The 15,652-nt window shown below is 43.8% G+C and overlaps 2 protein-coding genes across 4 annotated transcripts in view; one reads left to right on the top strand and one right to left on the bottom strand.

Moving 5' to 3' along the window:
• Positions 1-15,652, bottom strand: part of LOC131067798 (probable NAD kinase 1) — a 223,324-nt gene that overhangs the window by 198,713 nt on the left and 8,959 nt on the right. The gene's annotated exons all lie outside the window — the stretch shown is intronic.
• LOC131874014 (uncharacterized) lies at positions 13,589-14,600 on the top strand. The gene is made up of 2 exons (XM_059217217.1): positions 13,589-13,765; positions 14,070-14,600. The coding sequence occupies exons 1-2, from the start codon at positions 13,589-13,591 to the stop codon at positions 14,598-14,600; spliced, it is 708 nt and encodes a 235-aa protein (XP_059073200.1).

The following is a 15,652-nucleotide window of genomic DNA, read 5'->3' as shown; positions in this document are numbered from 1 at the left end:
GGCAAACTTCATCAACCGATCAACAACTACATATATGCAATCTCTGCTATGGACTTTAGGCAGTCCAGTAATAAAGTCCATCGATATACACTCCCACTTCCTATCAGGAATGGGAAGCGGTTGGAGAAGCCCCGCTGGATATGTATGTTCCTGTTTGTTCTGCTAACAAACAAGACACTCTCTAACATAAAGTAGAACATCAGATTTGAGCCCCTTCCAAGTAAATCGCTCCCTAATCTGCCTATATGTTTTATAATAACCCGGATGCCCTGCCATGGGAGAATCATGTAAAGCTCTCAAAATCCTCTTCTTCATCTCTGAACCTAGTACCAAAAATAATCTCCCTTTGTAAATGATGAGATCATTCACAATGGAGTACCTTCTATCCTGTACTGTACCATCCATAATACTAGAGGCCCATGAATCCTTAGCATACTCTGCTGCAATCAAATGCCTCCAATCCTCTGTAATCTCAATCATAGCATTCAAATGAGGCCTACAAGATAATGCATCAGCAACCACATTAGTCTTCCCTTTGACATAAGTGATGTCAAAGTCATATGCCTGCAGTTTACTCACCCACTTCTGCTGGCGATCATTCAAACCTCGCTGCCCAAGGAAATGTTTTAAGCTATTATGGTATGTTTTTATGCTAAATTTGGACCCTACCAAGTACTGCCTGAACTTGGCCAATGTATGCATTATGGCCAACATCTCCTTGTCATAAATGCTATAAGTCCGATCAGGCCCCCTCAATTTCCTGCTCTCGAAGGCAATGGGGTGCTTATCTTGCATCAAAACTGCACCAATTCCCTCACTAGATGCATCACACTGTAGCTCAAATTGTCTAGAGAAATCTGGTACAGCCAACACTGGACATGTGGTCATCAGCTGTTTGAACTTCTCAAAACACTATTGTGCCTGATCAGTCCAAACGAAAGCCCCCTTCTTCGTCAAGTTTGTCAATGGTGCTGCCTGCTAAGAAAAACCCTTGACGAAGTGCCTGTAAAAACCACACAATCCTATGAAACCTCTAAGTTGTGTCAGATTCTCTGGAGTAGGCCAATCCATAATAGCTCGGACTTTATCCGGATCCATCCACACCCCTTCAACACTAATGATATGCCCAAGGTATAATAACTCTGTTAGACCCAATGTACACTTTGTTGCCGGGAATAATCATTATGTTATGTTGTTATATTATGTTTATGTTGTCGTCGGTAATAATGAGTTATGACGGTCAGTTAGTTAGCCGACAGGTAGGTAGTTGGAGTCGCGACGGTTGTGTCGCACCCCTTTGGGTATTATATATTGTGTACCTTTTCTTCGAAAGGATCATGTTAGTCGTGTCAGATGTAATGTTATAAGCACTTATTGTACATGGACTATTGAATTAATATAGAGGCTGGTTATTTAATATATTTCCATTATGTTCTGTGCATTCACGTTCTGCATTTAACCGTTTACCCGAGAGGGCAAACATTTGGCACCGCTGCCTAGACGAACTCGGGAACGGAAGACATGGATGGCGAACAGACACAATGGGCCTACCCATTGGTGAAGTAAACCCGGAGGCCGACGACGCGCGGACAGAACTTTACACAGGAGAAGACACGGCAACGCGAGAATTTTCAATTTTGCTCCAGGTAGCCATTCAGACATACGTTCGACGAGAAGCGGCAGAGGCAGAAATCCCACCAAGTGCCGTGTGGACAGCACTGGAGGTTAGCCCGGCAGTAAACCGGTTGATGAACCACCTCCCCCGGTTGCTTGCACAGGCATCGCTGGCACAACAGGCCCGCCTGGAGGAGATTGCCCAGGAAGAGCGACGACAACAAATCCTGCAACGCTACGAAGAGAACAGCTGACGGGAAACGGAACGAGATGGCGCCAGGCCAGGAGGAAATTGAACCTTGTAATAATCCCGACACACTGCTGATATAAATTGTGGCCGAAAGGCAAAATAAAAATAAAAATAATAAAAGTTTTTTTGTGTACATGGCGTGTGTTTGTTGTGTATGGAAGTGACTTATGCCCAATAGACTAAATAAGGACAAAAATAAAAAGATACAGAGTGACGAATGGGAAGTGGCACAAACCGCGTTGAATCTCAGACAGCAGATAGAACGAAGGCGTAGGCTAAGGCAGCTTGCTGAGGGACGACCGGCCGAGGGGTTGCCCGAAGGGAACCCAGGAGGTGTCACGGAGGTTGCGGAGGCAGAGATAGACGGAGAGAACTACACTATCTACACTGTTGTAGGGCTGCCAGAAGGAGTCACGGAGGGTGCCGAAGGAGAACTCTACAGTTCGTCAAAATACCACCGTAGGGTAAGAAGCCGCGAAGAGTTGGTGGAACAAACAAGGTGAAGTCCAAACCTGATCGACGCTACCAGAGACTTGCTAAAGAATTTGTCCATTTCAGAGGACAACCGGAGGGAGACAACGAAAGGCGACGGTACGACCGAAGGTGCCGAGGGAGCACAAGGGTACCGTACGGGAGGCAATTTGTTTGGTTTGGTGTCAACAACTTTTTCCGGAGGACCCACGAATGGAGGTTCAGTTGCAGGAGGCGGAGGATCGCCAGGTACAAGCACATAAGGAATTAGAGGAGCGAGACCCAACGGTGGGATGGCGAGTAAACAAAAATTGCCAAAGTTCACAGGGGAGGGCAAGGAAGACCCCTTACGGCACTGCCGTACATGTGAAACCATTTGGTCCGCCAACGGAGTAACAGATCAGGATGACTAGGTACAACAGTTCCCAGCCACGTTACGAGGAGTTGCCATAGATTGGTACTCCGATGTGGACAAGCAAAAAGTGGCCACGTGGGCCAATCTACAAAAGGAATTCACGGGGGAGTTTCGGTTGCTCCGTGATGACAATGAAATTGTAACGGAGATATACAGTACCAAACAAGGTACCAGGGAGACAGTACGGGCATATAGTCGGAGGCTGAAAGAACTCTTGGGTAAAATGGAAAGCCAACCCGCAGATGGATTGAAGAAACGATGGTTCGTTGAAGGGTTGAAATCCTCCCTACGGAGGAAGATGAAAATTGTACCCCCGACGTCATATGACGACGCTTATAATAGGGCGATGGACCTGGAGAGCGAACACAAAACATCAAAGAAGAAGAAAAGTAATAAATCCTCATCCGAGGATGATGACTCTTCACACGAAAGCAGCAGCGACGACGAGGCTGGCAAACGGGTGCAAGCGCTCCAGAAAGACATGGAGCGAATGAGAAAAGAATTCAAAATAATGAGAAGCACGAGTCGGAACGAAGGGGACATATGGTGCACTGAGTGCAAAGAGGAAGGGCACACAAAGGGTACTTGCCAAAAGAAGGCATTTTGCGAGATTTGCCAAGTGATGGGACACTCCACCAAGGAGTGCCCATACAACATGAAAACCCGAAGTACGGAAATGAACCAGGTGCCGTTCACGGAGCAGGCCACAACATCCGCACCAGCGGGTACCGGCCAACATACTAACACAACGGCATCATCTGGAGGATACCGGGACAACAGACGCGGTGGCGGAAGGAATAGCAACAATAACAATAACGGAAGCCATATCTAGTATGACGCCAAGGGCCAACCAATTATCCAATGTAGGGCCTGTAATCAGTGGGGGCACTTCGCCCGTGATTGCACGAAGGAAGCCACCCCTCAGCACCTCTGCCGTTGGTGTGGGCCAGGCGACCATGAGGACGCAAATTGCCTGCAGGCAGGGGTTAATCTCCTCAACATTGAGAAGGCTGAGAAGACTGGTGAGAAAGAAGTACTGGCGATCACCCGCACCCAGACGAAAAAAGCCACTTATCTCGACCCCCGTACGGAAAAGGAGAGATTACGGGAGACAAAGGCCAATATTGAACGTGAGATGACGACCGAACGACGGGACAACGAGGTGGCGAGTACATCATCCCGTACGGAAGCGGAAAATAACATCATTGGGCAAATCTTGCAGATGGAGGTGCCGATAAAGGTAAAAGACCTTCTAGACTCTATGCCACAATTAAGGACTGCCATCCTCACCAATGTGCAAAGCACCGCATTATCGAGTACACCACAGGTAGGGGTTCCCGCCACCGCATCGTCGAGTGCACCACAGGTCAACCGCACACCCAGCATAAATCCCCACACAGCCGCACAGCGGCTCCGTCGTCATGGTCCACCGTACAGTAAGAAGGGTGTCAACCGCACGGGAAGGTGGCCGCACGATCAGAGGTGCCAATGGAGGTGTGTCCGTATGGTAAGAGGGGTGTAGGCCGCACGGGAAGGTGGCCGCACGATCGGAGGTGCCAATGTTGTTGTTGACCGTACAGGGAGGTTGTATGGTCGGGGTGCCATCGGGGACATTACAGTGCCAACAATAAATTAAAAAAAAAAAAAAAACGACGACGGCTAGATTTAAAATGATTTGCTGGAGTTTGAAGCCAGGACACTAGAAATTCAGAGTGGAAAAGAAGGGTTTTTGGCATCTTAAAATATCACTGAAATGTTGTGCGCCATGGACTTTCGTATGGTTCTAAGGGTTGTAAATTGGTGTTGGCGGCGGGGGCGCTACCCCTCGACCCCGCCCTGTACTGCGACAGGGAGCGCACCTAGGGCGCTGCCCCAGGACCCCGCGAGGGACGCTGCCCCTCAACCCCGCTGGGGCGCTGCCCCAGACCCCGCGAGGGGCGTTGCCCCTAGACCCCCAATTTATTTTGAGCTACAGAAGACCACGGGAAGTGTTGTGGTTGTCCGTATTGTGAGAAAGAAGCCTGCAGCTAAGCATTGGCGGGGAAGCCATAAGCCGTAGAGGGAGACGGATTTGGAGGTTGGGAACAAACAGAGTTTGAGGGAAGGCATTGCAGGTCCGCGCAGTTGTATGACACCAGGGAGTTATTCAATTCAGTTTTTAGCCTTTGGGGAGTCTGATGGAGGATTTGAGGTGTCTCCTAGCATTTGTGCCAGCGGATTGTGGCCACCTCCAGGCATGACTAGTACGCTTTGAGGAACTCGGAGTATGCCTCGGCTGGACGTGAGGTTGCCTTGGTGGATGCACAAAGGGCTCAAGAGGAGCTGACCACCAAGTTGGAGGCAATAGTCGCATGAGACTTAGTTCAGCGTACCCAGGAGTTGGATGCCGGGAGAGCAGCACGAGTGGCTATCGCGGACAAATTGGCTAGGGAGATAGTATCAATTGAGTAGCAGTTGGTGGAAGCTGAGACTAAAAAACGTGTTTTGCAGACAAGTTTGGATTAAGCACAGGAGGACTGTGATGGCAAAGGAAGCAATATTGGTGAATTCCGCACTTGGGCATCGGATGGTAGCAGAAAAGGGTTTTCAAGCGAGGACGCAGCAAGTGTATAAGATCCGGGCCCGACTGGCGTCAATAGTTCCTGCCGTTCATCTCTATTTTGTATTAAGTCGTCGGAGTCGACTTCTTTTCTTGGGGGGGATGATGTTGCCGGGAATAATCATTATGTTTATGTTGTCGTCGGTAATAACGAGTTACGATGGTCAGTTAGTTAGCCGATGGGTAGGTAGTTGGAGTCGCGACGGTTGTGTCGCACCCCTTTGGGTATTATATATTGTGTACCTTTTCTTCGAAAGGATCATGTTAGTAGTGTCAGATGTAATGTTATAAGCACTTATTGTACATGGACTGTTGAATTAATATAGAGGCTGGTTATTTAATATATTTCCATTATGTTCTGTGCATTTACGTTCTGCATTTAACCGTTTACCCGAGAGGGCAAACACACTTGCACTCCTTGGCATACAAGGACTCCCTCTCTAAAATTCCCAATACTATATCTAAATGTGCTAAGTGTTCCTACCATGACCTACTATACACCAAGATGTCATCAAAAAATACCAAGACATATCTCCTCAACTGGTGTTGGAATACCCGGTTCATAGTGGACTGGAATGTCGCTAGCGCATTGGTTACACCGAAAGGCATAACCAAGAACTCAAAGTGACCACAGTGACACCGGAAAGTTGTTTTCTCTGTATCCTACTCCCTCACCCGAATCTGATGATATACAGACCTTAAGTCAATCTTCGAGAAGAAGCAAGCACCATGCAATTCATCGATCAACTCATCGATGCGTGGGATGGGGTATCGCTTCTTGATGGTCCTCTTATTCAAAGCCCGGTAGTCAATGCACATACGAAGTGTACCCACTTTTTTCTTAACCAATACCACGGATGAAGCAAAAGGAGATTTACTTGGTCGAATGTGACCCATGTCCAACAACTCCTTAATAGTTTTTTCAATCTCATCCTTCATTTTCTTTGGATGCCTGTAGCGTGTGATCATAACAGGTTTGGCTCCTTCCTCGAGCTCAATGATGTGCTCAATACCCCTGTCGGGTGGTCTACCTAGTGGAATAGCACTAAACACCTTGGTGTGTTTAGACAACAAGTCCTGTATATCTGGTGGATAATCAAGCTTCTGTTGCTCCAACTGTGTAGGCATTATTCTACATTCTGTTGCCCACTCCACCTGATCATGGAGAATTAATCTCTTCATTCTCCTGAAAGAGATCATTCGCAAGCTCGTATCTGTAATTGCTTTGAAAACATGTTTCCTTCCATTAGCTTCAAATCTCAGCTCCATGTGTTTCACATTAAGGGTAAGCTCCTCAATAGCATGTACCCAAGTCATACCAAGCACCACGTCCATGTCACCGATATTGATGTTGGAATGAAATAACACTGACAGGGGGGGTGAATCAGTGTTATACCGGATTGATCAATTTTAGCCTTATTAAAATATGCATACACCAACCGGTATACCGGTACATACAAAATTGAAAGAAGTAAAGCAATCTATAAGCCAATCATATAAATGAGAATCATAACACACAAAATTATACTTGGAAAACCTCAAAGAGGAAAAACCACGGTGGGATTTGTGACCCACAATATCAATCCACTGGCCATATGAAGAGATATTACATAATATAAGGGGCCTACACTTGCAGGGAGGCTTACAGCCTAGAGCACACTGCTCAATCACAAATGGAGCCTCACTGACTACATATAAATCCAAACTACGATCCAGAGAAGTGTTGAACTACTAAGATAGCATCTTCTATGCCAGAATATAGTTCCGGTTCAAGCTCTGTCTGTTCCGGTCTAAAACCCTAAACCCTTTACCAAAATAACCCTTACATAAATATCCTCACATACATAATCTCTCTAATATATTTTGCATCATATTACATCCACATCTCCATTATCATTACAATACCTTATTCATATCAAAGTGATCTAATCCAACTGACCTATATACCCTATAAAACTTATCATGCCTTATCTCAACTTACAAAGATATATACAATATCAAATTACATGTCGGCTAGATAACATGATGCCGGATCCAAGAGATGTCGGCCTCCAATACCGATAACCATATTCTAAACCATGTCGGCCTGCATTGTCGATAACCAAAGAAATCCATCTATCCTATCGGTGCCAGTGTCGTTGTAGTGTTTGTGAAGTGCCTGTCGGTACACAACTGAACCAAAACATGAAACCGAAACAAAATACCATGTTGTCATCAATGACAACATAGTGAAACCAACCAATTGAGGGTCAATTGCCAAAATTGACTACATAAAAATCAGCCTTAAATTCATGGTCACTCAAGCGCATAGGGAGGTCGGTAATCATTTTGTTACATGTGAGCATATTACCATCCGCCAACTTAACACGCACTCCCTCAAACTCCTATGTCTGAATCCCGCGCCTAGATACCAACTTCTCATCAATGAACTTGTGTGTGGCACCTGTATCAAAGAGGGTGATGACTCTCTGCCCTTGTAATGTCCCCTTCTCAGTGAGGAGTAATCAGTGGTCCATTGGCCTATCCCGAAGACCTGTAGGCTGATCGGAATGAAGAATTAGGGTTTCCTATTTTTGTGGAGCTTTGTATGATCTAATTGGTGCTTATCCGGTAGGCCTTCTGAAACTTCATTTGTGGATTCCTTCTGGGTTTTTCGAGAGCTTCACAGTGATATAACATGCATTCAGTTTTGAGAGGAATTCTAAACTTACTATTTTTAGTAAGTTGGTGGCAGTTGTTAGGGTTTTGAGATTATTTTGAGTTTTCTAAGCTTCTTCTCATTGTTCGAAAAGCAGGTCGTTTGAAATTGTTTTCGGGACTTACTACTTTTAGTAAGTGCCATTTCAGGCAGTTCTATTTTTAGCAGTGCAGTTCAGAGCCCCGACCTAGTCCAGTTGTTGGTTTTTGGCATTTCAACCCATCAGTTCAATTTGGCACAATCAGTATTAAATTTTCAGTGATTTATTAAATATTATTACTTTATGCTAAAATAAATATTTAATGTGTTTTTGGACGATTTATGGAAAAATACTTTGCACATAAAAAATATTATATTTTTCCTAAGTCAGTGGCGTGAGAAAAGGAGGCATATTTCATGAGTTTATTATGATTTAAGTTGTATGTCATACACCAAGGAAAAAGTTCGAACTTTTTGCCTAGGAGTTGGATGCCAAACACATGAGGGCATGGGAAATGAAATGCAAATGAGTAAGTTGCAATTTGGACGCCATTTGGAGGTGAATTTGGGGTCTCATAATCTATAAATATGAGAGCTTGGTCTCTCATTTGATCATCTTTGAACATTTTCATAACGAAGTGCTGCCAAAATTGTGCCAGACCTTTGCTTCGAAGTTGCGTGCTTCCTAGCTTATACCAGTTTCGTGCTTGAGAGATAGCACCTAGTTGTGAGAGAGCCTATTTCTCATTCAACGGAGTAGATTGAGCTTCAAAGTGATGGAGTTTGCTATTATATTTTCAGTTTTCTAATTGTTGTTGTGTTTTTGGTGTGTGTTGGGCGTATAGTGGCTTAAGCAATCTTTCATTCGTACCTCCCTGCCTGTTGAGTGTTTCAATATGGGAATTGGCTCTGATTTTCTCTTTACCATAGGCAATGAAGTACTCCAAATCACAGGAGATAGTTTGTTGATCTGATTTTTATATTGTTGGTCGAACTTTTCTGCTGGGACGTCCCTTCCCTAGCTGCCTTGGGATGCGTGCAGCTGGTTCAAACTATGAAGTTGCAGATTTGAGGTTCTAAAATGTTTGCTCATGTCATATTAGTCATTTTCTTTTGATTTGGTGTGATTTCAAGTAGATTTGAGTTAGTTATGAGCATTTTGGTGTTTCCGGTAGTGGCTGCTCTGCGTGTGATTGACGTTCTGAATAAAGAACAGTAGTAGTTGCTTTATGTTTGAGTTGGTTTTAGAAGTAGCTATCATTTGTGATCAACATTGTTCTTCTATTCTAATCATTTCTCTCTATATTGTAAGGTTGAATAGTAGTACTATCAACCACTTCTAGATTGTAAAGCATATCCCGCTAAAAAGTGGAAGAGGCCTACATTTGATATTTGTAATTATGTCCTCCCGCTGCATAAGCGGTCGAGTGATTTTTGTTTGTAATGGTCCTCCCGCTACATAAGCGGTTGAGTTGAGCTTGTTGTTTGTGTTCATCCTCCCACTGAAATATGTAGTAGAGTGATTTGTGCTTGGTTATGTTCTTGTTTCTCCTTGGCTGGTTTACTGCCAAGCTTTCTTGCTTCTATCCCACTGGAGAGTGGAAGGGGCTGGCTTGCCGCCCATTATTGTAATCAGTACTTTCAGCAGTTTGCCACTAATGATCCCCTGCTACCGTATGCTCTCACCCTCCCAGTTTGGGCTCTCGGTGATCAAAAGGTGTAGGGTTTTTTCCAGTTGGTTTGGATTTCATTTCTCTAACCCTAACGAGTGTTGTTGTGCTTCTAATCTTGTTGAAAACTCAAAAAAATTGTTGGGGATATTACAGTAGTATCATAGCCACTCTTCCTGCCACCCTGTGTGACAGAAGGGTTCCATGAGTGACAAAGATATCAGATACTACAACCGAGAACAGAGAAGGCAGCAGTATCAGATATCGTCAGTGCCAGTAGAAGAAACCTTTTCAGAGATTTTGAGAAACAGAGATAAGGAAGTCAATTCAACAGACTCAGTGGATTCAATGGCAGAGAGAACATCAGATCATAATGTTGCCAATGGGGTTGTGGGGAGAGTTGAGAAAAAAATCAATACTATTATGGTCATGATGTCCCAGTTGTTGGCCACTTTTAATCAAAATGTTGGAGGAGGTCATAGTCAAAACCAGAATCAAAATACCAATGGAAATAATGCCAACACTTCCAACAATTCTGGTGGTAATGGGAATGGTAGCAACCATAGTAGCAACAATGGTGGAATGCTTGTTGGATCGGTGTCAAGACCTTTGCAACCAGTTTTTCTTCCAAAGGAAGCACCGCCTCCTGAAATAGAAGTCCCTGTGTCTGATGAGATCCGGACTAGTTTCGTGGAGTATGCATCACTTCCCCCAGAGATCCGAAATATCTTGTCTCTTGACCAGTTCATGAATCAGAAGAAGAGGAGGGAAGGAAGATATGATAATCGATATTCCACCCCAAGAGACTATTAGCAAGCTCTTGGGAAGGTTACTCTAGCACATTTTGATGGAAGCAATAAGAGTACAACTAGAGCGTGGGTGCAAAAGTTGGACAATTATTTGTCCTTGAGACCTATGCCCGAAGAAGATGCCATCAAGTTCGCTACATTGCACTTGGATGGTGTTGCTCACGAATGGCAGTACCATGGGTTGATCACCCTTGGCCACAACTTGATCACCACCTATGCTGAATTCACAAACCGGCTGATTGAGAGCTTTGATTCAAAGGATCCGGAGGTTAAGTTCAGAGAGCTTGCTCAACTCAAACAGCAAGGCTCCTTGGACAATTACATAACTGAGTTCCAAAATCTCTCAGCTATGGTCAATAGCATTTCAGAGAAGAGGCTAGTTGTTCTATTCACAGAAGGCCTTGAAGAGCCCTTGAAAGGATGGGTCAAAGCATTTGATCCGCCTACCTTGGTGGAGGCCATCAAGAAGTCTAGAAGTATGGAGTTGGCTGCCCCAAAGAGTAAATTTCAGTCCAAGTCTTTTCCTTTCCGGAAGGATAAGAAGAAGTTTTCAAATCAGACCAAAAAGTTTCCTTCTTGGATAGATGATGAGCTTCGTCAAGAGCTCCGAAGGAAGAATCTTTTCTACTCTTGCAGAGAACCTTGGGCCCCAGGACATAAATGTCATGGGAAGGGCAATTTACATCAAATGGAGTCCTATTCAGCTGATGGATCAGATTCTGAAATTTCATAACAGCAAACTGAAAATGAGGACGAGTATTAAGAGGCTCCAAAAGGGTCTGAAAGTGAGCCAGAAGATAGAGGGGCGGTTGCTCAACTCTCAAGCATTCACAAGAATGAGTCCTTTAGAGTTCGGGGAGTGTTGGGAGAAATCGTATCATTGCTCTCATCAACACAAGAGCGACTCACAACTTCATTGATGAGAGAATTGTTGGAAAGAGGGGGCTAGTGGTTGAGGAAGAAGAAGGCTTCAAAGTCATGGTAGTTGATGGATCCACTATATCATACAACCGAATGGTTTCCAACATGTCTCTGAAGTTGGGAAATCATGAAATTAGAGATGACTTCTTTGTGGTTAGCATTGGAGGGACTGATGATGCAGTCCTTGGGATTCAGTGGCTGAGATCTCTTGGTGAGATCACATTAAATCTGCAAACCATGGAGCTAAAATTCATGTTTGATGGTAAGAAGGTAGTATTGAGAGGAATGTCCAATGGTGGTCTTAGAGTTGTATCATTGAAGAGGATGGAGAGGCTGATCCGCCATGACCAAGTGGAGTGGGCAGCAGAGTGCTTAGTGATGCCATCAAGTCCACTTGAGAAAAAAAGGAGCTACCCCGCAGACATCCAAGCCATAATCACCAAAAGGAGTAAGGTTTTTGAGAATCCACCCCCTGGTAGACCTCCTAAGCTTGGCACCGAGCACATCATTGAGCTTGAAGAAAGAGCTAAGTCTATCATGACTACTCCTTACCGGTACCCCAAGAAGTAGAAGGATGAGATTGAAAAGGCCATTAAGGAGTTGTTGGACATGGGTTACATTAGGCCAAGCAATAGCCCTTTTGCTTTGGCTGTTGTATTGGTGAAAAAAAAGGATGGGACCATGCGTATGTGCGTGGATTACCGAGAACTAAATCAGAAAACCATCAAGAATCGGTACCCTATTCCAAGGATTAATGAGCTCATTGACAAGCTACATGGTGCAGTGTTCTTCTCAAAGATAGATCTCAGATCAGGCCACCATCAAATCAGAATGAGAGCATCAGATGTTGAGAAAACCGCATTCAGATGCCACTTTGGGCATTTTGAATTCCTAGTCATGCCCTTTGGCTTGACCAACGCTCCTACCACATTCCAATCTTGCATGAACAAGAAGTAGTTGAGGAAGTTTGTACTCATATTTTTTGATGATATCCTTATCTTCAGCAAGTCTTGGAAGGAGCACTTGCAGCACTTAGATGAAGTGCTCAGTATACTAGAGTCTGAATCCATGTTTGCTAAGGAGTCCAAATGTGAATTTGGAATGAGAGAGCTACTCTATCTTGGTCACATCATCAGTGCAGAAGGTGTGAAGGTGGATCCTGAAAAGATTAGAGCTATCATTGATTGGCCACCACCTAAGAACATAACACACTGAAGGGATTCTTGGGTCTGTGGTTTTTACAAAAGGTTTGTCAAGGGATACTCTCAGTTGGCTGCCCCCTCAAAGATCTCACTAGGAAAAGAGCTTTTGAGTGGTCAAAAAAGGCACAAATAGTGTTTGATCAGTTCAAGGAGATTATGAGCTTGTGCCCCGTTTTGGCCTTACCAGATTTCACCAAGCCTTTCGAACTATAGTGTGATGCATCAAGAGAAGGTGTTGGTGCGGTCCTTATGCAAGACAAGCATCCTATTGTTTTTGAAAGTACAAAATTGAGAGGAGTTGAAAGATTATATTCCATATATGATAAAGAGATGCTTGCCATAATGCATGCTCTTGCAAAGTTTAGGCAGTACCTTGTGGGGAGTAAGTTTGTTGTTAAGACTGATCACAATAGTCTTAAGCATTTCATGCATCAGAGGGACTTGAATGAGAGACAGCAGAAATAGGTAAGCTACAGGCTTACGACTTTGACATTGAGTATGTCAAAGGGAGGAATAACATTGTGGCTGATGCTCTATCTAGAAGACCCCACTTGAGTTCTTTGTGCGAGCTTACTACAGATTGGAGAGAGTTGTTGCTTGTTGATTATGCCAAAAAATCAGTTTGCAACCAGCATTATTGAGGGTACTTTTCATGATGAAAAGTACAAATTGGTTGAGGGGCTAATCTTATACAAGGGAAGGATCTTCATTGTGGTTGAATCTAAGCTTAAGGAGAAGATTTTGCAGACCTTTCATGACATTCCCCTTGCTGGTCACCAAGGTTATTTCAAGACTTACAGGCAAATCCGAGAAAGATTTTCTTGGAAGGGGTTGAAAAATGATGTCTTGAGATACATTAAGGAGTGTCATACATGTCAGAAGAACAAAGATGAGAACACTCTACCAGCTGGTCTGTTACAACCTTTTCCCATTCCCAGTCAAAAATGGGAAAGTATATCCATGGACTTCATCACTATGTTGCCATGGGCTCAAAGGAAGGATTGTGTATATGTTGTGGTGGATACATTGACTAAGTTTGCTCACTTATTCGCCATCACCAACTCATTTACAGCAGCACAAGTTGTTGATGTGTTCTTTCAAGAGGTGTTCAGGTTACATGGATTGCCGAAGAACATTGTAAGTGATAGGGACAGCAAGTTCCTAAGTGCTTTTTGGCAGGAGATCTTCAGACTATGTGGTACTGTGCTCACTCCAAGCACAAGTTATTACCCTCAAACTGATGGGCAGACCGAGATAGTGAATAAGTGGTTAGAGGTATATCTCAGAAACTATGTCTCAGAGTAGGAGAGCGTATGGGTGAGGTGGTTTCACCTAGGGGAGTATTGTTACAACTCCTATCACATGTCCATCAAGATGTCACCATTCATGGCACTATATGGTTATGAAGATCCTAGCTTCGCTGATTTGATATTTGTGACAGCAAAACCCCTCATGCGAAGGATATGATGCAGCAAAGTCAGGACATTTTGAGGTCTCTAAGGGACAATCTCCAGCATGCACAGAATCAGCAAAAGTTGATGCTGATCAGCAGTGGATTGAGCGCACCTTTGAGGTGGGCGACATGGTTTACTTGAGGCTCCAGCCTTACAGACAATCTGCTCTCAAGAAGAGTGGGGTTGAGAAATTGAAGCCACGTTTCTACGGGCCTTTCAAAGTCATCCGGAGAGTTGGGGAAGTGGTGTATGAGTTGGAACTTCCAGCGAGCAGCAAGATTCATAATGTATTTCATGTATCTCGCCTTAAGAAGGTTTTGATTCCTGAAGCTATCCATGATTTCAGGGAGCATTCTTTGAGAAGAAGGGTGATCAAGGAGTACTTGATCAAGTGGAAAAATCTGCTAGCAGAGGATGCTACGTGGGAAAATGAGGAGATTTTACTACATTCAACCTTACAATTGCTTGAGGACAGGCAATTTTGGGAAGGGCGGACTGTAATGTCCCCTTCTCAATGAGGAGTAATCAGTGATCCATTGGCCTATCCCGGAGACCCATAGGCTAATCGGAATGAAGAATTAGGGTTTCCTATTTTTGTGGAGCTTTGTATGATCTAATTGGTGCTTATCCGGTAGGGCTTCTGCAACTTCATTCATGGATTCCTTCTGGGGTTTTCGAGAGCTTCACAGTGATATAACATGCATTCAGTTTTGAGAGGAATTCAGAACTTACTATTTTTAGTAAGTTGGTCGCAGTTGTAAGGGTTTTGAGATTATTCTGAGTTTTTTGAGCTCTTCTCATGGTCCAAAAATCAAGTCGTTTGGAGTTGTTTTCGGGACTTACTATTTTTATTAAGTGTCATTTCAGGCAGTTCTATTTTTAGCAGTGCAGTTCAAAGCCCCGACCTAGTCCAATTGTTGGTTTTTGGCATTTCAACCCATCAATTCAATTTGGCACAGCCAGTATTAGAATTTCAGTGATTTATTAGATATTATTACTTTATGCTAAAGTTAATATTTAATGTTTTTTGGACGATTTATGGAAAAATATTTTGCACCTAAAAATATTATATTTTTCCAAAGTCAGTGGCGTGAGAAAAGGAGGCATATTTCATGAGTTTATTATGTTTTAAGTTGTATGTCATACACCAAGGAAAAAGTTCGAACTTTTTGCCCAGGAGTTGGACACCAAACACATGAGGACGTGGCAAATAAAATGCAAATGAGGAAGTTGTAATTTGGACGCCATTTGGAGGTGAATTTGGGGTCTCATAATCTATAAATGAGAGTTTGGTCTCTCATTTGATGATCTTTGAACATTTTCATAACGAAGTGCTGCCAAAATTGTGCCAGACCTTTGCTTCGAAGTTGCGTGCTTCCTAGCTTGTACCAATTTCGTGCTTGAGAGATAGCACCTAGCTGTGAGAGAGCCTATTTCTCATTCAGAGGAGTAGATTGAGTTTCAAAGTGATGGAGTTTGCTATTACATTTTCAGTTTTCTAATTGCTGTTGTGTTTTTGGTGTGTTGGAAGCAATCTTTCATTCGTACCTCCCTGCCTGTTGAGTGTTTC

This window comes from Cryptomeria japonica, chromosome 3, assembly GCF_030272615.1.
Source record: "Cryptomeria japonica chromosome 3, Sugi_1.0, whole genome shotgun sequence".
Classification (NCBI taxonomy): Eukaryota; Viridiplantae; Streptophyta; class Pinopsida; order Cupressales; family Cupressaceae; genus Cryptomeria; species Cryptomeria japonica.
This window is presented reverse-complemented; position numbering and strand designations above follow the sequence as displayed.